General features: G+C 45.9%; 2 protein-coding genes across 3 annotated transcripts in view; one reads left to right on the top strand and one right to left on the bottom strand.

The window, feature by feature from the left end:
- The window catches only part of MB (myoglobin), a 52,204-nt gene extending 43,245 nt beyond the window's left edge, over window positions 1-8,959 (top strand). The window contains exon 4 of the transcript XR_005222655.2: window positions 8,838-8,959. The gene's annotated coding sequence lies outside the window, so the exon portion shown is untranslated. The remainder of the gene's footprint in view (window positions 1-8,837) is intronic.
- Window positions 503-27,965, bottom strand: RASD2 (RASD family member 2). Of its 2 annotated transcripts, XM_043542612.1 has the most exons (6): window positions 27,872-27,965; window positions 20,052-20,141; window positions 17,157-17,258; window positions 9,809-10,237; window positions 4,534-4,813; window positions 503-2,840 (listed from the first exon to the last, which is right to left on the bottom strand). In XM_043542612.1, exons 5-6 carry the CDS (start codon window positions 4,802-4,804, stop codon window positions 2,311-2,313), a joined length of 801 nt encoding a protein of 266 aa, XP_043398547.1. In that variant the 5' UTR covers window positions 4,805-4,813; window positions 9,809-10,237; window positions 17,157-17,258; window positions 20,052-20,141; window positions 27,872-27,965; the 3' UTR covers window positions 503-2,310. The 2 variants fall into 2 exon arrangements, with proteins under 2 accessions (XP_043398547.1, XP_043398555.1); XM_043542620.1 differs by lacking the exons at window positions 17,157-17,258; window positions 20,052-20,141; window positions 27,872-27,965 and adding an exon at window positions 10,372-10,522.

Raw genomic sequence — 27,965 nt, 5'->3', positions numbered from 1 at the left:
AGAGGACAATTTTCCTTCACAGAGCTCGCATCTAATCCAAGAAGGGGTGGACAGTGTTTTCAGTCCACGAGAGGAGGGAGAGAGCGGCTGGCTCCCTGCACCATGAGCAACATGGGGAGCATAGCTAGCTGCCTGTGCTCTGGAGGAGATACGGGCCCCCTTTCATTTGTGCTTGTAGCATAGCACCACGGCCTGTGACCCAAACAACCCAACCCCTTCTCAGGAGCTGCCAAAAATTATGGCATCCTCAGAGCTCTGTCAGGGATGGATGGATGTAGTGGGAGCCTTCTGGAGAAAATAAAATGTTCTGTTCCAAGCAGGTCAATGAAGTCTGAACGGGCTATGAAAATCCCTTTAAATGTATGCTCCCGTCAGGAAAACAGAATCCTTTTCTAAGACTTCAGCTGAAGCCCCCTGTTCAAAAATCACCTGACACCTTACATAAAAACCCTACTGCCTTCCTAATTACTCCTGCTAAAAGCAAAATCAGGCAGGACACTGCTAATAAATCAATCAGGTTTAATCATAAACAGTATACATATTTATAAAGAGTGAGAGAGACTTGATAATATAGGGTGTTGCCATGGCACCAGGAATCAAACACTTGTGCGTTTTACCTGTGAATACAAGGAGAGGATGGAATGACGGACAAGTGGAGACAGGACTGGGTCTCTCAGAGGCTATTTCTAGCAAATATCTGTCATTTTTTGTCACCTGTCAAGTTACAGAATGAACCAGCATTCAGCCCACAGCTCCAGCCAGGACACAGCGAGATGAATACATACAGGGGCAGTATGTGAGGGATGGGGCGGGGTGGAATATGCCAGGGCTGGTATGAGGTGTATATATAAAAACCACACACTCATGGGAAGAATATATGCACTGTTGTTACTTACAGTTTTAGAAGTAGATTCTACCCACAGCTATGTATGCGTTTCTCCCATTTAAGTCAATGGGAGTGGCATGCTCATATCAAAGGGAATACATCTGGCTTTCTGAGTGCACACAGGGCCCCAGCACGCCAAGCAAGAGATGCTGAAATAGAAAAGACAGGGAGAGAGCAGCCAGGGACCAGGGCAAGGGAGGAATGGGAAAGAGTGACAACTCCAAATTAATCACAGTGGCAAAATTCACACTGTGCAGAGAGCTAGCACAAGGACTGTGCTGTCAGGGACTTTAGTGGTGCTACCTATGCCCGTCCTCTGTTCAGGGGCAAACCCCACCAGTAATAAGGAGAACTCTGGAATGAAGGGATGGTTCCAGGCAGAATTGGTTCCAAATCAACTCCCCATGTCCTGTCACCCTTGAATTTCAGAGGAAGGTCCAAACCTCTTTCTATAATGGTTCAAGCCGAAATTCAAATCAGGTCCAGCTCTTGTCAAAGACAGGAGGAAGGAACCATTGCTCTGATAGAGAGGTGGGGCAGAGTGAGTGAGTACCTGTAACAGATTTGTGTTTGTTTTGAGAAGCAATCACACATGAGGAGAGCTAGCAGTCAGATGTGTTGGCTTTACAGTACAACAATTTCACTTTCAATTACTGTACATATTATGTAACCTTAAAACTGAAAATACTTGGCAAGTCTAGAACACAGACACGGTTTTCATTTCAAATACACAATTGCCATCTGGTTTCACTTGAAAAAAACAAAACAAAAACAAGATTAAAGCTATAATACAAAAGTGACATTTACGTCAATGGCTGTTAGAAATTGCCACCTGTACAGCAAAATTTCATCGCTCCCAGACTTTCTAAGATACAGCAAACCAGAGCTCATCTACCTGGCCAGTCAGAATTGCATTCCCACGTATCGAGTCCACCCTCAGTCCGGGGAGCCTGGGTTAATACCATTATCCGTTGGATGAAGATGGGGAAACTGAAGCATTTTTAAAGTGTGCTTGAAAAAAGACACACATTTGTTTTTCTCAGCAGAGGCTGAATGATGGGTTACTCATTATTTACATATACCCAATGCCTTCTCTGTGTTGCTGACCTATTCCCTGGGTAGGCATGAAGCAAATATTTCTTTACAAGTCCAAGTTCTTCAGACAGGAGAAGAACGAAAAGGAACTTAATTAAGAAATGAAGAAGCTAGTCACCTTTCAGACCTCTGATTTCCTCAACTGTTTATAAGGTGGCTTGGAAGTTTACTATTTACATTAGCGATGCTGTGGAGGTCTGAGGAAGAGCCAAGCTTACGGCCACGGTGGGCATCCTCCATCAGGTGGGTGCTATGAACCTGTTCTCAAACCTTTTACTTTAAGGCACTGCACCAACACAATGATTTCACTCAGAATGGTGGATACCCCTTCACTGGATAGTGCATTTCTCCCTCTCCCTTGCCTGGCCTTCCCTGAGAACTTTGGATTTGATGTATTTCAGGTCACTGTTGACGCTGGGTCGGCGAGCGAAGGGGGAGACCATGCCATAGGCATCCATCTCCTTGACCCGGCGCATCCTGAAGGATTTTTGGTGGAAGGCGTCACCATACTGGACAGAGATTTTCCTGTGAAGGGCAGGGCTCATCTCGTGAGGTAGCTTGGCCATGCTGAAGAGGACATAGAACATCTCATCCACATTTGTGTTCTTCTTGGCTGAGATTTCGAAGTAAGCACAGTTCTCATCGCTGGAGACAAGCTTCTCTGCTTCCTCCGAGCGCACCTTACGGTAGATTTCACTATGATCATTTTTGTTGCCACAAATCACCATGGGGAGGTCAGCTGTCTCCTTGGTCTTGTTCTTCAGGCAGGATTTGACTTCAAGGATCTGCTTTTGGATCCTCTTGACCTCATCAAAGGAGTCTCTGTTATCCAAACTGAACACCAGGATGAAAACATCCCCTGTAATTAAAAAGAAAGCCAGAGGATTTGTTTATTAGAATCCATCTCAGAGCAGTCTACTTCCCGTCCACCAAAGAAGTTGGTCCAATAAAAGATATTACCTCACCTATCTTGACTCTCTCTATTTAAAACAATAGATTTCGTTCCCCCTACACACCCATCATTCTTCCTCTTTGCTTGTTTCTCCTTCGATCCTATACACTCTCTAAGGAGTGTTCCTGGTCACCTTCTGATTCACCTTCCCCCTTGTTCCCACAGCTGTAGAAACGTCTTATGGTCAAAGTATTTCCTCAGTCATATCCTGTTGTCTTATCCTAGACTGCATTTGACTTATTGATGTGGCCTATTTGCACCATGTGTTTTCAATAATCTTCTGACTTAATTCTTCTGGGTCACTCACTCCTCCCCCCCCCCCCCCGATCATTTCTCCTGAAAAACACCACCTGTTTAGCAACTCCTAAGAGCAGAAAACAGTATCTATGATACCTCGACCCTTTCAATATACAAGAACAGGAGCAGCACTTGACCACAAGACCCACAAGCCAGTCTGTTCAGAGCATCTGACAAATGAGTTTGAGCTTCCAAGAATCCAGTGCTCTGCTACAATTTCACTGGCTCAAGAGAAACAGAGTACAAAAGGAAGTGCAAATGACATAGGTCCTCTGGTATTACTTACAATGCTGGGAGAATCTTTCTTGTACAAATATAAGATAAAGCAAACTAACAGCCTGTTAAGTGCAGTTTACATGGAACTGAGAAAGAGATCTTTCATGGACCCAAGCTTACCCCCACTCACATCCTGGAGTTTGGCACCTGCATCATGTAGGATGCAGATCCTGATATCAAGCGCTACCTAATATAGACTTGGGGTGTCACTGGATAGTAGGGCAAGTAGGACTTAACCCAGGTGGGCTATGAACTTTGGCTGTATACTCAGCCATGTATACACCCACAGTCTAATTTTCAGAAGTGATGCACGCACAGCAGCACCCACTGAAAACAGGAACTCCTAGCTTATCAACACTTTCCATATGAGGCCACCATTCTTCTAATATGTGGTTTACTTCATTCTGGGTGACTACAGGAGAAGGCAGAAATAGTAAGAGTGGAGGGAGTGACTTTAGGGAGATGCATTCCACTGGAATTTTTAATTGTCCAAAAGCAGGGAACCAGTTTAAAAAATTTTTTAAAAACCTTGTCAAGTCATTTTTAAATCCCTCAGTGTATATTTTACATTTGTATTACATTGCTTGTGCATGGTGGTGACAAACTTCCTCTTTCTCCTTGTGTTCTTTATACCTGTGAGATTTTGATTTTACCATTCACTTGTCACCGCAGTTAAAAAACACAAGTCATATGTATTATACACGGGGGGTGAGGGGAGGAGAATAAATTAGGCAAAGCAACTCAAATTTTTGAACATCTCCAAGTTGATTCCTGGGTGAGTGATGTACTCCCTGATGACATCTGGAGTGCTCCAGTCAGGGAATGTCACTGGGGAAAAGATGCATCTTTATAACAAGCTCCATCCCATTACCCATCATTCCCTCTATCTATCTCCCATAACTAGTGCTTTGTTAGGAAAGAATGGTGTCCTGGTTATTATTGTCAAGCAGAGATCCACAGTTGGGATCCTTGACCCACCATCCCTCAGTTGGACACCCTTTTCTGTCTCACACCCCACCCCTCTCACCTGTCAATATAGAAAGCCTCCTCATTGCGGGGAAAGGGTGATTCCCAGATGTGTCCAGGATGTCCAGCTGGTACATGTCTCCCCGGATGTTGTAGACCTTGCGATGAAAATCCTCAATGGTGGGAGTGTACTGGTCCTCAAAGCGGCCAGTGAGAAAGCGTGAGACAATGGCGCTCTTACCCACCCTGGAGGCTCCCAGCACCACCATGCGGTAGGAGTTCTTGGCTGGAACGCTCAGGGTGCAGTTCCCACTGGACACAGTCTTCATCATTGCTTGGTGCTGAAAGGGTCAAAATAAAAGCAGGCGGGGGTGGAGAGAAAGGAAAGAAGAGTGAGGCTGTAGTGGAGAGACCTCTGTGTTTTCTTACAGCTAACTCAAAGAGCACTGTGGATTGCTCCATGATGTAAGATACAGCGTTTGGTTCTGGTTAGCAGGTCTGCTTAGCAGATATAGGAAATCTTGATAAGGAAATTACATGAGGGAAACCGTCTCATTTTTTAGCCTGATTTAAGGAGAATTTTCTTTTCTAAGTCACATCAAAATGAAGAAATTTATATTTGAACATAAAGTTTTGAACTACAATTTGCCATTTTATTTAAACATTGAGGGCTAATTTATCAGCTTGGCTCAAGCCATGACTCCAGTTTCATACCCACAGTTTAAGCCACTTAGATATTTGGGGCCTGATTTTCAAAAGAGCTCAGTTCTCGTTTAGACACCTAAATGAAGCAGCCGCGTTTCCAGAAGCACTGAGCAGCTCCCATTAAGATCTAGCCACTCCCTTTAGGTATTTAAATGGGAGCTGCTCACAGTACCTGCTTTCTAGGATCAATCAGATACTTAGAGTCCAAGTGACCTAAAGTGCTGGTACAGGTAATTGCAGGCACAGAATTGCATCATCAGACACTAGCTTCAAAGACTTGGGCCCCAAATGTTCTTTTTCAAATTCTTTCACCAGATTTTTATCCAACAAATCTCTTAGGCCAGAGCTCCTCACCCCCAAACTGTTAGCATCTCAAATACTGCTGCTTTGCAGCAAGATGGCTGGTAGTGGATGGAGCTGCAGAATTGCTAGTTTTGTTTTTCATGGATGTGTCACTCTTTACATTCACATGTTAGTCCTCGGTTCTGGCAGTCCTTGGCTATATTGAGAGAAATGAGGGACTGTGGGGGAAGAGGGCAGCTTTCTGATATAACCAAAGGGCAAGGTGAATACTAAAGTAAATACTAAAGAAATACTAAATATCTACAGACCCCGGAGATTACATTTTGACACAGTAGAAAGATACAGGAAATCTTGATAGAAAAACATGGATTTCACAGACATTTTTTATCTTTCAGATCAAATATGTTGTGCACAGAAAAGAAAAATACAGGCACACTGTGGAAAACTAGCTGTCATAGCATAGCAGACACATTTGGACAGTTTATTTTGGTTACTAGGAGCATATGAAAGAAATATCAAGTTCCCACTGTGCTGTTTATTAAATGTAGGTGTTGTTTACTGAATGATAGGTTTTGAGTATTTATATATACACTGAGAGATTATTTCTGGGTACAGATCTGGATTCCTATCCTTTCCCCATGTGAATTTCATCTCCCAAACCTTTATGTATCTGGTATTTATGCCAAGAAAATCACATAAAATGTTTTACATGTGTTAAGTACCAAGGAGAAGTAACGAAATATTCTTTGTAAATAAAGAAGCCTGTAAGAAGTCCGAGCCAGTATCCCTACTGGCTTTGTGCTGTGGCTTAAGGCACTAGCAGAACATTACTACTCATTGTTTTGGTTATTTACTGAGCATTGACAGCATTCTCAGCTCTGTAAGAAGCATAAAAGAAAATGCAGTGCTTGCCCCAAAGGCAAATTATAATCTAAATTACACTCAAAGGGGATTACAGCCTAAATTACAATCAGGCAGTAAAATCAGGATAAAATATTGTGCACATGTAGCATGGGTCCAATTCTGTCGATGTGAGCGCTGTGCCAGGCTAGGCTGGCAAGATCCGGCCCTATGTTTGGACTGTGTCTAATTTGGAACAGGTTGTACCTTCTCAGTGCAAAGTCACCAATTTTCCTCAGAAACACTGATATCCAGTGGTGTTCACTGGCCCTTGTACTCTCCTTTATACACTAGGATGTGCAGGTTCTAGGGTCTGTGCACCAAATGGATGGGGACTGATCTGTTTTGGGATTAGGCAGAAGTCCCCCCCCACCCCCGTGGTCTCTGAGCTTTGTTCAGTAAGGTGGGGTATTTTAAAAAGGAGAATCAGTTTTGCCAGACAATCCTTATAAAAAAGATTGACATTATCCTGCCATAATGGTCTGATGCTGTACATAGGGCCAAATCCTCAGCTGGTGTACACTGGTGTCATTGCACTGACTTCAGTGGAGTGATGCTGATTTACACCATCTGAGGATCTGGCCCAGTGTCTTGCAGCTGTGCTGCTACAGGGTGAATACTGTTAGAATACGATAGCATTCTTCAAATACGGAACTCTATCGGTGTTACCTGATGTGTTTGGTACAGTGCCCAGAATGACAGGGCCCTGATACTCACTGCAGCCTTGGGGTGCTACCGTAATATAAACTAATAAATAAATAAATAAATACCGGCCGAAAGGCAACTGCGTGAACTAGCAGCAAATCACAGATATACAGTCCCATCAAGAAAGCAAGCAGGAGAGTGTCTCATTTCAATGGGTGGGAGGAGAATTCTGCATCTATCAAACAGACATGCCAAGCTGCACGTGTGCATCATCTCTTCTATATTTGAGTGCGTGGAGGAAATACTCATTTGGGCTAACAGCTTTAAAGTGGTCAAAATCGGGGACTATCCAAATCTAATGGATCATAATATAAAGCGGCTCTGAGAGATGGCCCACCACAGGGGTTCTATGGGGTTGGGGATGAAACAGACACTCCTCAGCTGAGCACTGGAGGAAGTGATAGAACATAGGGCCAGATTTTCAGCAAAGCTCTTTGTTGGGGTCTGAGCACTGGAATATCTGGCCCCAGTTGTGCATGATGTACAGCTGAAAAGCTGGCCCCAAGTTCATAATGACCCTATATAAACCCTATAAACCCTGAATCCTTCAGAACATTTTGAGAACAAGAAGCAAACAACTGAACTGGGGCAGAAGAGTATGATTTTAGTTTTGGGTCTGGTTGGGAGCATACACACGTTGTCAGTTTCGTTTTACACGTGCAGGCTTTTCACACTGCTCTGGATTTGTCACATCACTTTATTGATAACAAGCCACCTACAACTCTCTGTCCATTCTCTTCCAAAAGGGGACAGCACACATTCCTCCACTGAAAATAAAAATAATCCACTTTCTGTCCATCCTACCTAGCACAGGACTTTTAGGAATTTTTCTCTCATATTCATCCTAACAATCGGGGCAGAGAATCTGCAGAACAGTCTCTTTTGGGAACTGGTGGGAGCCTTATGGCTTGGGCCAATTAACAAGCTTGATGAAGCATGGGAGAGTGCACAGTTGGGAGCAATCCTAAAACATATGGGCCTTCTCTAATTCCTATACACACAGGCTGGGGCAGCTCCAACTTTTCTCGTTCCTCTCAAAGACACACTGGCCATGAAAAATACGATAAATCAATACCCCCTTTGCATCTCCACAGCACCTTCAATCCAGAGATTTCAAAGCACTTTTTGTTAATTTTTCCTTCAGTGTACTCTTGAGAGAAAAGTACTATCATCTCCATTTTACCGAGAGGGAGAGAATGAGGCACAGAGCGGCTCAGTGACTTGACCAAGGTCAGACAAGTCAGTAGCAAAGTGGGGAACAGAACCCAAGTCTCCTGGCTCTCAGAGTGCCCCAAATTCCAGTCACTAGGCTACACTGCCTGCCAACCTGAGCAGGGCAAACCCTTATTGTGCGTGCGCTCACACACACACCCATGTGGTCATTTTATGAGGCTTTGACTGAGGGATGTTTGTGCACAGGAGAGGTTAGGGGAAGTGACAGCTGGAAACAGATCTCCCCCAGCACACCTAATATTCATTTAAAATGTCACCTTATGGTACCCTTGAGAGGTTCTGTTTGTCAGATTATTCCTTTAAGGGAGCTCCCATGCTCTGCAGCCTGCCTTTGGTCTAGTGCACAGTAAATAGATCCTTTCAGCACTTCTAATTCCTGTAGCTGTTATTCATTTCATTGCCTCCCCTGTGCACCTGACTTGCAGGGTGCGGCATAACCTGGAACCTTCATTTGTCTTTCATGCTCTTCAAATCACCACAGCTTCTCTCTGACTCAAATCTTTCTCCTCTCTTACTCAGAGAAAGAAACCAAGTTCAAGCCCCTTGCGGGGTACAGGGAGCCACACATGGGAAAGATTAAAGGTAGTAAAGAGGAAACAGAAAGAGACCACATGGTTATTTACTAAATAAAGTAAAAATCAATCAGAAGAGGACAAACACACACCACCAGCTGGTTTGAATCTATGACTCTTCCTTCAAGTTTATTAAAGGTTTAAAAATAGATTTGTTCCCTGCTCTGTCTTTAACTTCCTGCACTGACTTGAGGGTAACAAAACACCTGATTTATACTATTTTGCAATTTTAGAGCACCTTCTGTCCAATGATTTTAAACTGTTTCACAAAAGGTAGGTAAATTTAAAACTATCCCTATCTCTGTGAAACCAGGGCACAGAGAGAGAAAGCGACTGGTCTAAGGTCACACCGTGAGCCAGTGACAAGGTAAGCATTAAAACCAAGGAGTCTCCTGACTCCAGCCCCTTGCTCTAATCATTAGACAATGCTGTTTTTGCAAATTTAAGACTACATTATAATGCATCTGCCTTTGCAAATCCACGCGTGCACTGAAGAGATCATGCCTAAATTCCAGTGAGGTGGTGAAAAGTCTGATCCTATGCACCAGTTACAGAAAAACATAATGAAGATAAAAAACCTGCTGCCTGGAGCTTTTACACGTTGGCTTTCAATACCCAAATGCTGAGTATTACTGCATGCAATATGCTCCCTACCACTGACCATACATAAAAACATTCTGAGATGCCACTGTTTACAGTCACCAGTTACAGTATCTCTCTCTCTACTAGTCCTAAATGATTTATTGCATCTGGCTAAAAGAGACATAGGCAGAAGCAAACCAAACTGTGCATTACAGACCTGTCATTGATTAGAAAATCCTGGAGTACCTTTCATTTTCATGCACACTGATATTATTTCTGCAGGTGTTTTTCTCCCTTTCTATTGCTTTAATTTCAAGTTCAGTGCCTCTCCCTTACCTTTCTTTGTTTGGAGGAGAAGTCCTGAATCTTAGTGCCGTGGATGAAGCTGTCTTGTTGGCTTTCAGAGGCTGCTGCTCCTTTCTGGATCCCAAGTCACTGAGCTGGGCTCTTCTCCACCACTTTGGACCTTAGCTGGACTGGGAAAGACCAGAGCGCTCCAGGGGCTGGTTCCCCATGGGTGATCTTTATTGGGTCAGAAGATTGACATGATCCAAAGTAGGCTCTCTGTACCAGAAGTAGTTTTTGCCCTCTGAAGAGGTTTGCTCTTCTCCTGGTAGTCTCAGTTCACGAGGTCTCCCACACACTTTCTTGTCTTGCAACTTGTAATTCGTAGACTCATTTGCATGGAAGTGGCCTCTGGTGCGACACCTAGCTGTCAAGGCTAGTGTGTGCATTCAGCTGACCCATAGTGCTTTTATGTAGACCCTGTGAAATAAAGAGGGGGAAGCAAATTAGGGGTTAAGAGGGGGGCCTGGGAGTTTCTTATTATAGCAGGTTTGAAAGTACACCCTCACTCTTGCACTGCAAAAAATCCTGGCAGATAAAATAGATTTCCCCACCTCATCTGAGATTTGTTTTAAAATGCTTTGCTTTTTCTTTACATTTTAGAATTTGTCTATTGATTCTTCCTCCCTGCCTCTCTCACTGTCTCTCTCCCCCAGCAGCTAGTAAGTTGCAGGTTTTCCTTCTGCAGAACTCACCGATAATTGGCTCACTCCTCCGTTTAAGTCAGAGACAGTGGAAGAAGAGTTGCCAAGGGGGTGGGATCTTATGTTTATTGAAGGGCTTTTTTTTTTTAAACACAAAATTCTTTCACATTCCAGATTGCAAATTCTTTTTCTTTCCACAAGAGACCTGTGTGTATATCTGTGATCATGTGTGAGAGAGACTTTTTACTCTATTATATTTTATGCTCTGAAAACTCATGAACTTTTTAAAAGCACTATTTTCCCCTTCCAGTGTTTCCTGCTAAACAGAGATGGACTGAGCGGTTAACCAAATAGGGATTTTCTGTTCCTAATTTCTATGATTCTTTTGAGATATAGCATCCCCTGCCCCAAGACACTTTGCAGTTGTTAGGAATGCTCGTTGGTTTTGATCTAGAACTACAAATCAGGCTACAAATGTTAAGTGGCTTGCAACTTCATTTTGATCTGGATCAACCCAGAGACAGTGCTAATTTCCCCTCCAAAAGCTGTGGTCCAGCCTGCTTTCTCATGTTTGGATTCCTGACCTCTTCTTGCTGCAACAAGACCACTTTCTCCATAGACTGCGTATCGGCACGACTGCTGCTGGCAGCCCTGATTTGTAACCACCTCCCTCCTTAGCCACACCCCTTAGCTCTATGAATGACTAATCATTTCCTAGGAAGAGGACTGCTGGTCATACCCACCCACGCACCCACTGCTGAATGTGCCTGTGGTATTCCTGAGGGCATTCTGTGCCAAAAAAATTTTAAAAATTGTGCCAAAAAAATTAAAATTCTGTGCACAATATTTTAAAATTCTGCAAATTTTATTTATCATATAAATGTGGAGGCTCCAGCATGGCATTGGGGAGCACAGGCCATTGGCTGCACAGAGGTGGGCCATCACTGTGCAGTTCCCCCCCGGGACACGGACTCAGCGGTGAGGCTGCACCCAACCCTGACACAGCACAAGGACGTGGCCTGCCCCAGAAACACCCCAGGGCCCTGCCCCTCTGGGTGGGCAGGCAGACTCAGCAAGGGAGGATCCAAGTGTGCAGGGGCTTAATGTGGGGGGATCCAGGTGTGGGCTGAGAGGGTTCTGTGTGGGACAATCTGGGTGCAGGTGGCTCAGTGGTGGATCCTGGTGCGGGGGGGGGGGTGGAATCTGGATGCACAGGGGCTTATTGAGGGGTTCTGGGTGCAATGGTAATGGGACTCTGCAGGGGGGTCCAGGTGAAGGTGGTTGAGGCTCAGCAGTGGGAGGGAGTCTGAGGGTGTGCTCAGTGGGGGATCCAGATGGAGAAATCTGGGGGTGGGTCTGGTCTGGCCCCGGATGCTGTGCAGGGAAAGAGGAAATCCCATCCTCCCCAGCCCAGCCGGGACTAGCAGCTGAACCCAGTGCAGGGTAGGAGCCACTAGCCGGGTCTTCCCCAGTCCTGCCTCCTGCCCTCCCCGCTCTCTGCCGGCTGCCCTGGGCACCTGAAACATACTGCTGGGGAGGGTCACATGACCTTTCTCGAGGCTTCCCTTTGCTTCCCATTTTTCTGCAGGGAAGCAAAGAATTCTGCAGGGAACATAAATGCTGTGTATGTGCAGTGGCGCAGAATTCCTCCAGGAGTAATGTAGCTGCACTGTGTCAGGTTTTCGGGCTCCAGCCCTGGGGCTTGGGTTCTCAGCCATCCCTCGTAATTCCTGTATGATAGAATCATAGACTCATAGGACTGGAAGGGACCTTGAGAGGTCATCAATCCAGGCCCCTGAACTCATGGCAGGACTACGTATTTTCTAGACCATTCCCGACAGGTGTTTGTCTAACCTGCTCTTAATCTCTAGAGATGGAGATTCCACAACCTCCCTAGACAATGATGGTACCATACAATAATGGGGGATAAATCAGTGCATCAGGTTAGCTCCCTGCCTAACCTCCTCGTCTGGGGTGAGAGTAGGGTTGCCAACTTTCTGATTGTGGAAAACTGAATACCCTTTCCCTGCCCCGCCACTTCTCCGAGGCCCTGCCCCTGCTCACTCCATCCCCCGTCCCTCCTTCGCTTGCTCTCCCCCACCCTCACTCACTTTCACGAGGCGGGGGAGTGAGGGCTCCAGCTGGGAGTGGGGATGAGGGGTTTGGGGTGCAGGAGGGGGCTTAGGGCTGGAACAGGGAGGTTGGGTGCAAGGGCTATGGCTGGAGGTGTGGGCTCTGGGGTGGGGCCGGGGATGAGGGGTTTGGGGTGCAGGAGGGGGCTCCAGGCTGGGGCCGAGGGGTTCAGAGTGTGAGAAGGGGCTCAGGACTGGGGATTGGGGTGCTGGAGGGGGTGCAAGCTCTGGGAAGGAGTTTGGGTCCAGGAGGGGACTCAGGGCTGGGGCAGGGTGTGGGGGGAGGTGTAGGCTCTGGGTGGCACTTAACTCGGCACGTCCCTGTGGCTCCTAGGTGGAGTCATGGACAGGTGGCTCTGTGCTCTGCCCCCACCCGCAGGCACCACCCCCGCAGCTCCCATTGGCTGCGGTTCCTGCCCAATGGGATCTGTGGAGCCGGCACTTGGAGAAGGGGCAGCATGCGGAACCTCCTTGGCTGCACTGGTACCTAGAGGCCACAGAGGGACTTACCAACTGCTTCCGGGAGCCATGCGGAGCCAGGGCAGGCAGGGAGCCTGCCTTAGCCCTGCTGCACCACCGACCGGACTTTTAACAGCCCAGTCAGCAATGTTGACTGGAGCTGCCAGGGTCTCTTTTCGACCAGGTGTTCCAGTCGAAAACCGGATGCCTGGCAACCCTAGCCTGCAGTTGGCTGGCTGTCTAATTAGTCCCAACCACTACACCTGGGAAAAAGATGGCAACTTAATTGGCTGAGCCTCATAAAAGGAGGAGTAGGAAATGGGAGAGTGGGCACCGATACTTGTCAGAGGTTAGGATGTGCAGCTCCAAAAAACAGAGGGGAGACTGGGGAAAACCCTGTTAGCACAAAGGGCTCTGAGGTAAGACTCAGGAACTTTTGGTTGATGATATCATAGAGTGAGGGACAGACTTGGGGGTTGGGGAAGGGACTTAATCTGTACAGGCTTTGTGGGGAAAGACTGTGAAACTTTGATCTTGTTTTCATTAAGAAGGCTTGAAATAAAACCCACAGCAATTAGTGGGAGTGGAAACTACTCTGTCTGGATTCTGTGAGAGGCCCCATGCAGGATTCCCCCAGGGAGGGAGCTAGCTCTGCAGGCACCAGCCTGGGTCCAGCTGGAAGAGGGTGCTACAAGGTAGGCCTAGTCCTTCTTATGTGGCTCCTGAACAGGGACCTTTCAATCTGAGCCCTTTCCATCAATGGAGAAGATACTCTGACTAATGGTGAATCAAAAGCATGTGGAGAATAAAAGGATCGGTCAGTTCCAGGAGGCTCTCCTCGGTTCCCAACAGCACCTGCAAGAAGGCCAACTGGCTGACCATGAGCAGAACAGACAGCTCTTAGGTAGAAATGGCCTCGCTTGCTCTCACGATGGCTGGCGGGAGAAAGGAACAGCCACAGAGGGAAGCCAGCTCTGGAGTTTCACCCAGTCTTACTTTGACCAAAATGGACAGCAGTGACAACCCTGAGGCCTACCTGACCACCTTTGAATGTGTTGCTACCACAGTGGGCTGGCAGAGGAGTTCCTGTGTGGCACATCTGGCCCCATACCTCATTGGAGAGGCCCAAGCAACTTATCAGGCCCTGCGTGTGGATGAGGCACAATCCTATGCAATGCAAAGGGGAGTCATCCTGGACCTCCTCTGTCTCTCTATAGAAGCTTATTGAAAGAAATTTTGGTTGGAGACATTCCCTAAAGGGCGCACCCTTGGGCAGTAGCTCAATGGCTCCTGGACTTGGCTACCCAATGGCTAAACCCAGAGGCCAAGATGGTAGTGGAGCTCATGGACAATATTCTCTCTAAGGTGGTACACACCTGGGTTCAACATTTTCAGCCTGGATGCACTGCAGAGGCTGTTGAGACAATGGAGAGGTTCTTGGCGGCTGAATTACCGAGGTGTGGGAAGGACAGCCTCTCAGTCAGCTGGCCTCACTTAGAAAGGCAGCAAGAGACTATGACCTACCCGCCCAATCGAAACTTTACCGCTATCAGGTCTCCCACACTCACAGCAAGGGCCTCAAAGTTCCTGACTTCCCATGGGCCACTACTCCCCCCCTCAAAGGGCCTGTGGTATGTTACCGCTGTGGGCAACATGGGCACATCTGACCAGAATGCCCTATGATGGAACGTGACTCTTCAGGATGGCTCTTTGTCCTAGCCAGGGAGACTCCAAGCCAATCCATAGAATTGAGCGCGAGGCCCCTTGTGGTCCCAATAAAGACAGGGCCAAACATGATGAAGGAATTAATAAACTCAGGGTGTGGGCAAATGCTATTTCAGTAAGACCTGGTTCTATCACTGGCTCCAGAGTTCCAGACCTACTCAGATTTCTTGCATTCATGGGGAAATCCATGCATACCTAACAGCCTCTGTTGTTTTGCAGGTCAAATATGGCACCCCCAGGTAGGAGTGGCAGATTGCCTACATTGGCCCATGATCCTGGGATATGGCTAGAAACCTCTTTCAACTCTCCCGGGAGGAGAATCAAGTCCCTGCAGCCAGACACTTTAGAGAGGCAAGGAAAGAACCCCACTGAGGATATCTGGGATCTGTTTCCCATTGCTCAATCTGACTTCTTTGAAATTCCACGATGATCCCAAGGTTTACAAAGAGAGCCCAAGAAGTCTCAGAAGGGAGGACAAGCGAGAGGTGATTCGATGGAGCTGTGAGAAGAATCTTCCTAAAAAGCAGACCCAGGTGAGGGAACAGCCTACTGATTGTTGGGATATCCCCTATCCATGGATACCACAGAGCCCATCCCATCCTCTACTACAACACCCTAAGTGACACCTTTGATGTGGTGGCGGCTCAACACTATGACCAGATGCTCTGGGAATATTTCAACAAATTTGCTGCCATCAATGGGGTGGCCGTCTCTGAAGATGCATCTCACCAGTTCCCCCCCTCTGAATTAGAGGAGGAGATCCTGTACTGAGTAGAGACACATCCCCAAACTTCTTGCCTCATGAACTCCTATGACTAGCTCATACACTCTCCATGGCAGGACACCTAGGTAAGGTGAAAACCCAAGAAAGAGTGTTTCTATTGGCTCTATTCTTTTGGCTAGGGATACATAAAGAAGTAGGCGATTTCTGTGTATTGTGTCCCAATTACCAAAAAGTGACCCCAACAAGTCAGGGCTGGGCCCCTTAACTCCCTACCCAACATTGCAACCCCCTTTGAATGGGTAGGGATCGATTACTAGGCCCTCTGGAGAAGAGTGTCTGAGGTCACAAGTTTATTTTGGTACTTGTGGACTACGCCACCTGAATTGCTTTATGAAATCCCTTTGCCTCCACCCTAGCATTTTCCTCAGTTGATCTTCCTGTGGAAATCCTCACTAATCGGGGAATGAATTTCACATCCCAGGTGCTCCAAGTGTGGCCACTGTTGAAAGTAAAACCACTCCAGATCTCAGTCTACCACCCTCAAAAAGATTGACATGGAGAGTGGTCCAATAAGACCCTTAACAGTATGTTAAAATTTGTGAAACAGAAGCCAAAGACTGGGACCAACTGCCTCTCTATATTTTGTTTGCAGTGTGGGAGGTACTGCAGGCCTCCAGAGGCTTCTCCCCTTTGGAGCTCCTTTATGGGAGACAGCCTAGCAGAGCGTTAGACATAGTTAGGGTGTGTTGGAAAGCTCACTCCACCTGCTCTACCAATAACCTCCAATACGTTATTCAAACTAGGGAAAGGCAGACCCAACAGGCCCAGATGCAACAATAAAATAAGGGGTCTAGAGCCAGGAAATTCCAAATATTTCCCAGCTCAGAGAGCAAGCTCCTGGCCAAATGGCAGGGATAATATGAAGTGCTCCATTGAGTGGGATGAGTAGACTATGAAATCTATCGCCCTGACTGGAGAAAACAAAAGTAGATTTATCACAAATCTGTTAAAACCCTGGAAGATCCAGGAATGTCTCTTCATCCACCTGAAGGAGGGCGAAGAGGATCTGGATCCTCAGCTCCCTACACCAGCTGAAATAGGGATAGGAGAGGTGCCACTTGGGGACAGACTGTCTGATGGGCAGAGAAGGCAAAAAACCTCCTGAAAGTTTACATGGAAGTGTTCTCCCCATTATCAGAATGAACCTCCTTAGTAATTCACTGCATCGTATAGAGCCGGGGGCCAAGCCCCTCCAGAAGTCACATCCCATCCCAGACATCATAAAACCCGTTAGTTCAGGAAAAACAGGAAATGTTAAGATTGGGATTAATCAAGGAGTCTAGTGGTCCCTGGTGTAGTCCGGTAGTTTTGGTACCAAAGCGAGCTGGGACTGCCCAATTTTGGGTAGATTTCTGTCAAAGAATTTTATGCATATCTGATGCTCCAAGTCAATGTATCGCCTTGGTCAAGCCTGCTTTATCACGGCATTAGATCAAATTAAGGGCTATTGGCAAATTCCTCTTACTCCCTTTTCTACCCCACTGGGTCTATTCCAATTCATTAGCATGGCCTTTGGATTGCATGGGGCCCCAGCTACCTTTCAAAGGCTGATGGCCCAGGAGTTTCAGCCCCATCATTGCTATGCTACAGCCTACCTTGATGATGTGATGTTCTATTGTCGGGACTGGCCCACCAAAACCTAGCAGGTGTCTTTCAAGCCCTATAGGAGGCCATCCACAGAAAATCCAAAGAAGTGCCTGGTGAGGAAATGGGAAACAAAATATTTGGGGTATCTAGTAGGGAACAGAAAGGTACAAAGTGGACAAAGTTGAGGCCCTAGCAAAACTCCCATATCAAGAACTAAAAAGCAGGTCTAGGCCTTCTTAGCTCTTGCCGGGTACTGTAGAAGATTGGTACCAAACTTTGCCCAATTGGCAGCACCACTTATGATCTTGTTTAAAAAATCAGCCCCTCGACCGGTCATGTGGTCTTCCCAGTGTGATCAAGCATTTTGGAAAAATTAAACAGCTTCTATGCAACAAGCCAATAATGCACAGCCCCAATTTCTCTCGAGAATTCGTTCTACACCCTGACACCTTGCACCGCGTTGTGAGTGCAGTGTAATCCCAAACCTTCCATGGACAAAAACACCCTACCCTCTATATAAGTAGAGAACTCCTATTCTGGGAAACCTGATACTTGGTCCTTGAGAAGGAATGCCTGACCATACACTGGGCTGTAGAGGCACTGAGGTACGGTTTGGAAAACTCTTTGTCTTGGTCACTGACCATGCGGCTCTAAGGTGGCTCCAAACCATGAAAAACTCAAATGCCCATGTGACATACTGGTACCTACCCTTACAACCCTTTCAGTTTTGAATAGAGCATTAACCCGGGAGTGATCATCAGAATACCATCTTCCTGTCATGAACTGAAGACTACTGGGGGCCCTGTGGTGAGTGCCTGACAGGACCTCTCAAGGACAGGTGATATGTGAAAGTATAAGGGATAGTATTCCTCTGAGGACAGAGGCCTCCAGATGGCTGGCTGGCTAAGTAGCCCCACCTGCTTCACCTGGAAAAATGACCAGCAACTGAATTTGCTGATCCTTATAAAAAGAAGAGCAGGAAATGGGAGAGGGGTCAGCCATACCTGCCAGAGGCTGGAGCAACTGTTGGGAGGAGCAGCTCCAAGAAACAGAGGGAGAGAAGAGAGACTTGGAAAAGTCCTGTTAGTGCAAAGGGCTCAGAGGTAAAGAGCCAGGAACTTTGGGTTGAGCAACTCGTAAGGTGAGAGACAGACTTGGGGGGTGGAGAGAGAAGGGACTTAACCTGTACAGACCTTGTGGGGAAAGGCTATGAAACTTTGATTTTGTTTTCATTAAGAAGGCATGAAATAAAACCCACAGCAATTAATCGGAATGGAGACTACTCTGCCTGGATTCTGTGAGAGGCTCCCCCAGCAGGATTTCCCTAGGGAGGGAGTTAGCTTTGCAGCCTGGATTCAGCCGGAAGAGGGCCCAATCCTTCACACTCCTTTCATACAGCAAGACCAGGGCTCCTTCAACTACCGGGTCTCCCCTGGCATCTTGACACATACTAGGGGTGGGGACTGGATAGCTCAGGGAATTTTTTTTAAAACTGGGATATGATGCCCTTTACCGCTAGGTTACCAATTCAAACTGAATACAGGGCAACAGGAACCAAAAGCTGTCACTATAGGATAGCTGTTCCGTGGTCTAAATAAGATGAGCATGGGGGCCCCACCACCCAGCTTCTAGCAGATAAGGATCAACAGCACAAAATCACCACCCCAAGAGAACGGGAAGAGCTTGGTTTGTTTAGCCAAACCAAAAGAAGGCTGAGAGCGGATATGATTGCTTTCTATAAATATATCAGAGGGATAAACACTAGGGAGGGTGAGGAGCTATTTAAATTAAAGGACAATTCTGACACAGGAACAAAAGGATATAAACTGGCCAGGAATAAATTCAGGTTGCAGATTAGAAGAAGGTTTCTAACCATCAGAGGGGTGAGGTTCTGGAATGGTCTCACAATAGGAGTTGTGGGGGCAAACAACTTAATTCATTTTAAGGGATATCTGGACAAAATTGAGTGGGATTGTATGATGGGGTTGCTTATGATGGGATGTCCCTTCTGGTTTATGTCTTATTTTCCTAAAGCTTATGCTTCAGGACTTCAGCCAATCACCTACAGGGGGCAGGAAGGGAATTCTCCCCCCCCGCCCCAGAGTATTATGGTGGTTTTTTTGGTCTCCTTCCTCTGACGCATCAGAGATGGCCAAGGCTGGAGGAAATGGGATACAGAGTGGGATGGGCCAGTGCAATGAGGTAACACCAAGAAGTCTTTCTCCAAGGTGCTTGGCTGGACAGTTCTTGTTCACATGCTCAGGGTCTAAGTGATCACCATATGTAGGATTGGGAAGGAATTTTCCTCCAGGTCAGATTGGCAGTGACTTTGGGTTTTTTTGGCCTTCCTCTGCAACATGGGGTGTGGGCCACTTGCCAGGATTATCTAGGTGTCTTTCAATCAATTCTCTGCCACTGCTGGGGGCCTCAAGTGCTCGTGTAGCTCAGATGCTCCTGTCTCTGCCTGTGGCACATAATAGTCTAGTCTCACGTGGCTGTAATGCTTTGGTTTCATTTCCATTGTGTGGGTGCTGTCTGGTGTTGGTGGTCTGTGATATACAGGAGGTCACACTAGACGATCTGGCGTTCTCTTCTGGCCTTAAACTCGATGATTCTATACCTGTCACTGGCAGTATTATGGCAAAGGACTGGATGGGCTATGGAAGCTGAATTTGCCTTCCACTCACAGAGTGCACGTACCCAGAGAATACCTCTAAGAGTTTCTCTGAGCTGGTGCATCTCCACCAGTGTTATCAAAGGCAGAAGCTGTAGAGTAGACAGGGTGCAGGCCATATCACCACCATGATGTCTAACCCTAATCAAGGTAGGTTACTCTATACCTAATGCAGGTGAAGATGAAGAAGCAGATAAACAAAAGTGAGGTTACAGCCTGAAAGACTTACCCAGCCTTCTTCACCAAAACCAAAATTGGACTTGGATATCTTTTTCTGAAAGGTGCCCAGATACCATGTTGATGGCTGCTGGATGGGAACCTAGATAAGATAAAGATTTCCAGACTTGCAAATCAGTTCCTGCAATTATATCAAGAGAATCTGGACAGATTTTGTCAGGTGCCCTTGGATCCATTTGATTTCACCAAATGGGTAATAAAACAATCAATTGTATTAATAAAGTAAAAATAAACTATAAATCTTCAAATTGCTTTATGAATAGCACTATGATTTTTATTTATATTTTTCTAGCATAGTCACACAGTTCATGAGAGGAAAGATGGCCCAGTGGTTCATGCGTTTGCCTGGGACTCAGGAGACCAGGATTCAAGTCCCTGCTTTGCTACAGACTTCCTGTATGACCTTGGGCAAGTCACTTAATCTCTCTGTATGAGACCCATGAAGCAATTTAGACACCAGAGTTAGGCTCCTAAATCCTTGTATGCAGCACCACTGTGACCCACAAAACTGCTCCTTGGATGCTGCCTAAACTCACTTAGTGCCTAACTTTCTGCTGTCAAAGTTCCCTAGGGACCAAAATTTTAGACCCTAAGGCATGTACACTGCTGCCCTACTCTAGGCATCCAGACACCTATCTCCCACCTAAGCCCCAGAATGATGCATGAACCAGGAGCATTTGGCTACCACTCACTTCATAACTCGTATCCCGTTAGTGGGAGCACTGGGGGGCATGGATCAATGTTCACATCACACTCCCCATCAATACCCCAGCCGGGCCAGAGAAGTTAATGATCCAACCAGTGGACCAAATTCAGTGAGGAATCCTGGTCACGTGCCACCCGAGGCATGTTGTGCATACGCTAAGAAGAAGTTGGACCACTCGCTGGGGCTAGAGGAGACCCAGATTCAATTCCCCCTCTCTGCCCGAGGGGGGGGAAAGGAACTGAACAGGAGATTGAGAGCCCGTCTATAGAGTTATTCATTCTCTCTCCCCACCCTCAAATGACTGTTCCACTGTGGATAAATACTTAAAGAGCCATTGAGCCAGCAAGAGAGTGAGAATGACTCCGTAGTCCACCTGCCTAGGAGATGGGAAACAAAGGGACCAGCCCTTTTGCTCCAATCACTCATTATTTATCCACAGGGCAACAGGACAGACTGAGGGAGCCCTAACTCAGAATATCCCCTAGCTCAGTGTTTAGAGCACTCTCCTGAGAGGTAGCAGACCCCTGTTCAAATCTTCTCTTCCCGCTCTGGCAGAGATGGGGGGATTGAACCTGGGTCCCACCTTCCAGGTGAGCGCTCTAACCACTGGTCTGAAGTTATAAGGTGGACACCACCACCACTGGATATTTAGTGAAGAGCAAAGCAGATGCCTAAACCATTCCCACAAGAAATGTCTTAGGTGCTTACGCTGTCTGACTCCCGAGGATTGCTTCCTATTCATGGATTGCCAGCAGAGGTAAGTGCCTATCTCATAAGAATATAAGAACGGCCATATTGAGTCAGACCAAAGGTCTGTCTAGCCCAGTATCCTGTCTTCCAACAATGGCCAATGCCAGGTGCCCCAGATGGAATGAACAGAACAGGCAATCATCAAGTGATCCATCGCTGTCGCTCATGCCCAGCTTCTGGCAAACAGAGGCTAGGGAAACCATCCCTGCCCATCCTGGCTAATAGCCATCGATGGACCTATCCTCCATGAACTTTTCTTTTTTGAACCCTGTTATAGTCTTGGCCTTCACAACATTGTCTGCAAGGTGGTGCGGCTTAGTACATACTCCTCTCATCAGCATCTCCCATTGGCTAGCTTAGGTGGCTCCCCATCTAGCTTGCTGGCTTTTGTGGATCAGATTCTAAGGTGCCTCTCTCTCCCCAGTCATTGTACAGGGAGCTCAGCTGTCTAACTCAGACTTTGTGGATCACTGTGTTGTTCCTGTGATATTTTTGTTGTTTTGTTTTAAGTGCCTATAAATTAAGTGCTGTGACACTCAGCATTGCAATGTGTTGTGGATCCCTCCCTTTGTGCCTCATTTCCCATCTGTAGAATGGGGATAGTAGCACTGTTCTTCCTCCCAGGAGTATTGTGAGGATAAACACCTCACAGATTGTGAGGTGCTCAGATACTATGGTAATGGGGGCCATATAAGTGCATTGTATAAGTACATAGTTGATTTGTAATCCAGAACATGAAGCCAGCTAAAGTGTGTAAGAAAACCATGTTGCATGATACTGAATGCAAGCACACTCACTATGGTACAGATCCCATAGCAGTGTAGAGCCCAAAGAAAGAAGTCTGAGTTATGGTCAAGATAAGAGAAACCAAATTGCACATATCAAAACAGCTCTCTGTCTCTCTCTGGCTAATTAGCAACTAGCATCAACAGGTTCTGGAGGGAGCTCTGCCTACCCCTTGTTCATATCAGGGCTTTAGAGGGGTGCTCCGGCTCTGCTCCAGCTCCAGGCAAAAACCTGCAGCTCCGCTGCTCCGGAGCTGCTCCGTGCTCCAGCTCCGGGCTCTGCTCCAAAGCCCTGGTTCATATTGACAGTGTCTGTGATGTGGAGCGCAAGTCTGGGGTTAAAGTGTAAGAGAGGTAGGGAAAAAGGAACAGTGCTTCAGATTCTTATCAATTGAACAAAAACAGTAGCCATTATTTGGTCAGGGCCCACAAAAATAATGTTTCTTCCTCCATATACTGGCTCTGCAGCAATGAACACATATATACGCTGCCCTATGAGACCGACATCACTCACTGATGCTGGTGCATAAATGAAGTTGTCTCTACAGCAGAATGTGCGGTGGATGATGCACTGGTTGCTGATGGGCAAAAGTGCCATGGTCATTTCAGATCAACCGGGAAAAAAATAGGTCAGTAGAGGAGAGAGGGAAAATTTACCAATAAGGGTCAAAGGAAGGAGAACAAACATGGCGATGGGAGAAGCTCCATGTTCCAACTTCACCAGAGGCTTTACTAATAAAGGAGGAGGGGGCATGGAGAAGTGAAAAGCCAGAGTACAGTGCAGTTCAAACTGACTGCTTCCAAATCTAAATGACAGACAGAAAGCAAAGTGACTTGCTCTGTAATATTCTGCATTTGAACCAAAGCACAAGATGGCAGCTGCAGGGAGGCTACTCCATTTTTAAAGATGCAGTGCAGTGCAGGATGGGTGCATTGCCTCTCACACTGATTGCTTCAGGATCACAATGGGACCCCTCCCCATGTAACATACAGCATTGGACAATAGGCTAGGTGCAATAATTGTTATTGTTTTATTTCTGCATACTTCACTGCTGAAGACTGGATGCTGACTTAATGGACTAGTGGTCTGATGAAATGAGACTCATCTGTTCTCTCTTAACCAAGGATATGAGGAAAATGACAATCACATGCCTCTCACCTCTGATCACAATTAGTTCAAGACAAAGGATGTTCCAAGGTTTTTGTCTCCTTTTCAGTGCAAACACATGAGAAATTAAATATTTAAATCAGCTTTCCTGTCTTCTCCAATTCATTTTAATCTCCTTCATTATTCAATGTACCAGACTCATTCTCCCTCCCCCACCATCTTTGTTCTTCCCTCCACCCCTCTCGTATTCACTTCAATTGCTTATGGCCCCTCCCTGAATAACTGAAAAGTTATTATGCAGGAGACAGCAAGCTGCAGCTCTTTTCCCCAACCCCATGTAGATTGCCAGTTTTGGTTGGAAGTATTCCTGGAGCTGTTTCAGACTTAATCCTGGAGACTCCAGGACAATCCTGGAGGGTTGACAACCCTACATGTCACACTTACTATAAGCAGTACAAAGTTGGGTAGCCCTAAAGATGAGAGCCCCCTCCACCCCCCAGCTAATTCAACTTAGTGAAGGACACTCAAGGAGGGGGGAGTTTACAATCAGTCATGAACATGGGGAAATAAGCGGCTATCAACAGCGTTAACCTAGAACGGGAGGAAGGATGAGATGCAAGCCTGGGAGACAGCCAGGGTTCTATTCTTAGCCTTGCCACAGACTTTGTGTGTGACCTTAGATAAGTCATTTGATTTCTCAGTGCCTTACTGGCCTTGGGTGTAAAACAGAATAATAGTTACCCTTCTCACAGGGAGACTGAATAAAGCTGGTTGAAAAATGGAGGAACAATTTTGTGAAAGTTCTGAAGCTGTTTCTCATTCATGAGGTTTGAAATTGAACAATTTTTCATTCAACAAAAATGAATTTTCGTTTTCCCCTGTTTCTCTCACTTGGCCACTGAGTGCATAAAATGAAGGATGCCCAGATTTTACCTCCTCCCCAAAGTGCACAGACAGTCTTTTTTTCCTTTTGCCACTCTAGCTTTTCAAAATGTTTTGTGCATCTTTGAAAAGTTACCAAGTAGCAGAGTTAGAGTTTCATTTGAGTATTCAGAAAGGTTACAGAGTGGAAAATGGGAAGAAAACAGAAAAATGAGGAAAAAACCCCCACGGAACTGGGAGAAAGAAAAACAAATTCAAAATATGTGGCTTTGGTAAAAAAAAAATGGAAAAAATGGAAAAACTAAAACTGCTTGCAAAAGTTTTCAATTTTGAAACAAGCCATTTTTCATCAAAGAAGTTGTGACTGAAAGTTTTCAGCCATCTCTAGTTGCAAGTCTACATTCCTTTATGTTTGTAAAGATCTTTGAGGTTCTTGGATAGAAGGTGCCAGGGAAATACAAAGTATTATTCTTCCCCTATCCTAGGGAGGGCTGTAAGCTAAGGGTAAAGAAGTCAGTGTCTATACTCCCATTGGTGGACCAAGTTAATTGGTTTATAATCTCCCCTGCCCTGATGAAGGAAAACAGAGTGGTCTAAGGCATTCTCTGCTGAAGGAAAGCCCTGTTCTCCTCTGACACTGAGTACAGAGTACTGTACTGTATAAAAACCCTTCATGAACATGGAGGAGCAGGCACAAGTCATGAGTTTGGATCTCTTTCCCACACCCATTTCTTCAGGCAGACAATAGTGCATATGGGAGCAAGGAGCGGTGCACACCTCTCCCCCCTGAGTCCTGCAGGCCAGTGACAGTGGGTATGCAGCATGGTATGAGGGGTACCACAGACTCCATTCCCTAGGGGTGCTGCTGGCTTCTTCCATCTAGGAGCTGCATACAGAGAGGGGAAATGGCAGCTATCTGGCCTCTTCCACAGTTCTGTTTCTACAGTATCTGGGTTCTCCTTGGCTCTCCATTTTATGACCCTACTTTCCCCCTCCCTCCCAATCACCTCCTGTCAGGGTTGGAACCTTCCAGAAAATGTTTAGTTACAACAGGAGTGTGAGGAACTGACGGAGGAGTCGGGTGAAGAGGTGAATACAGGGGATCACTTGAAAGCATCAGAACAAAAGCATAATAAAGCCTGATAAGATGGGAGGGGAGGTGGGAAAACAGAGACAAAACAAACCACATAGAAACAAGCTGAAATACATGAAAAATGCATGAAGCATTGAGTAAAATACCACAGCCTTCTGCAGCACATGTGACGCTGTCTCTGGCAGGTAGTTCTATTTTGGTCCCCATTAAGAAACGTCTGTTATAGCCCAGGCAGCTCTGGCTGCTGCTACGTAAACTGGGACAGTGTAAATACTCATATTCTGAGGCTCCATCTGCCTTGCAAACTGGATGGAGCACTATGGGGTGGGGAAGCAGCTTACAAAAAAATGCTTCTCTGGGATCTAGGTTTTTAAAATCTATTCAAAAAACCCTTTCCATGTTCACCCCCGCCTGTGCCTTCAGGAGATGGTGGGAGCAGTATTTGCAGAAAATACTTTGCAGATCGTTTCTTCTAGCACGAACGCTGCCAAATCTGTGTTCTTTGTGACTGAGAGATGGACTTTTCTCAACCCTGATTCTCTGCTTTCTGGAGCCGATACCTCACTGGTGGAAGGTGCAACTGAGGGCTAATCCCTTTGACACTTCCCTTGGTCTTTCTCCCTGAAGTCAGTGTTTCAGGACCAGATTTCCCTGTTATTAAAGATAATTAATCCCTTTGTTATCCCCCTTGGCCTCCTCCCTGAAGCTGGCTTCACCACCATGTTGCTCCAATGTTATACTATTGCAGATCCATGGATTTCACCTTGGCGCTTGGTTTCAATGGAGTCACACCAGGGTAAAAATAGATGGCAGTGAATCAGGCCCAATGTCTCAGTGATTTAGGTGAATGTCCTCATTTACCCGCCCTTTCCTGTCCCGTAGAACTGCTGGACTATCTCACTGCTGTGCCATTTCTATGTAATCACAATAACTGTTCTTTCCCTACCACTTTTAACTTTTATTATGAAAATAAGGAGGCCTCTGGGATAAATAAATGCCTCCTTACTTTGACACAATATTAAATACCTCTGGGTTTTTTAATTGAAGTCTGTGACTAACTATAATTCCTGGAAAAAGAATAGCTCAGAATTAGCATTTGTCCATTTTTTTGTTCTTGTTCTCCTCACCCTGTTTTTCTCTTTTTGTTCTAAGCATAGCAATAATGTACTCAAGATGCAAAATGACAGCCACACTAATAAATAATAGTAATGCTTGAACTTCTATCATCTTTTACTAATACCACAAAATGTTTTATGAACACCCATGAGTTTAGCCTCAGACGCTCCTATGAGACAACTACACAAATATTTGTCTCTTTTGACATATGGGGAAACTAAGGCATAGAGGCAAGCTATTTTGTTCAAGGTCGCACAGTGAATCAAGTGGGAGAAGTGGAAATAGAAACCTTGTTTTCCAGCCACTCCAGTGCTGGGTCTGAACCATCAGACCAGGCATAATCAGCACAGAGAGAGGATACAAGGAAAACTAATTGCAAAGTCTGAACGCTTACCATGGGAGGTGAGTTATTGCATGAGTGAATAACAGTCCATGTGGTATGAAAGTTTTTGGGGGGGGAATTGATAACTCATATGGAACAAAGCCATTTTTGTCCAGTTGTAATAAATGCAGCATTGTCAACTACAACGCCAACCACAAGCAATCAAAAATTATGAGTCAACCTCCCCCCAAAATCATGAGATAAAAAAATATTTTGGGTTCTTTTTATTGTTTGATTTTTGAGCCTTTAGGATACATTGGGGTCACATTTTCAAACTTTGCTTTGAAAATAAAAGGGCTAAAATCTTACTTCAAAAAAGCTGGGGTTTTAAGTGAAATGTCAAATATCACTAGATGTGCAATAAAATCGGAGCTGGCAGTGCTAAAACAGAGCACTATATTGTTAAGTAGAAGATGTAGGGTACCTACCAGAAGGACTGTGTCAATTTGTTTTCCCCCAGGGTTTGATCTCAAGTTTGAACGAGCCCCAAAATTCAATGTGGAGCTCATCTGAAAGCTCTAATATTCAGGAACCAGGGCTGCTCCACTGTTTGTGAACCTGTCTGCAAGCCTAGTCTGAATTTCAAGCTTTGAATGAAATTCAGATCTGGATGAACATGGCCCAGTTTCAGGTTTCATAATGAAAGCTACAAACAGCTGTGCTGACATAGGGCCAACTTCACCATCACCTCGCTCTTTAAATGAATAGATTTCAAGGCCAGAAGGAACAATTCTGATCATGCAATTGGGCCTTCTGCATAACACACGCTGTGCAATTACACCCAGTGATTCCTGCATCAAGCCCCAATAATTTGTGATCAAACTAGAGCCTGTATGAATGATGTAAATTGCTAACACTCTGACACAGCAGTGGTTTATGTGTGTAAGTGACCATACAAGGTGCAGGGCCACAGGGAATCAGACCCAAGGTGCTTTCTATGTGTTCTGGATCAAAGTTCACAGAACATGTGTAGTACAAAGTTATTGTTACCTTCTTTTCACTTCCATATCCTCCTGACTTTCCTCTGCTTTGAGACGCTTCTCTCCTCTCCAAATAATCCCACAATAATCCAATTAGCAACAAG

This window comes from Chelonia mydas, chromosome 1 (assembly GCF_015237465.2).
Source record: "Chelonia mydas isolate rCheMyd1 chromosome 1, rCheMyd1.pri.v2, whole genome shotgun sequence".
Lineage (NCBI taxonomy): Eukaryota > Metazoa > Chordata > Testudines > Cheloniidae > Chelonia > Chelonia mydas.
Note: the sequence above shows the minus strand (reverse complement) of the source record. Positions and strands in the feature narration are given on the sequence as shown.

Excerpts from the sequence above, each read along its gene's own strand:
- RASD2 (XM_043542612.1), bottom strand. The coding sequence starts at position 4,804 with ATGATGAAGACTGTGTCCAGTGGGAACTGCACCCTGAGCGTTCCAGCC. Across the intron at positions 2,841-4,533 it reads GAGGCTTTCTATATTGACAG|GGGATGTTTTCATCCTGGTG; the intron begins GTGAGAGGGGTG and ends TTTTAATTACAG.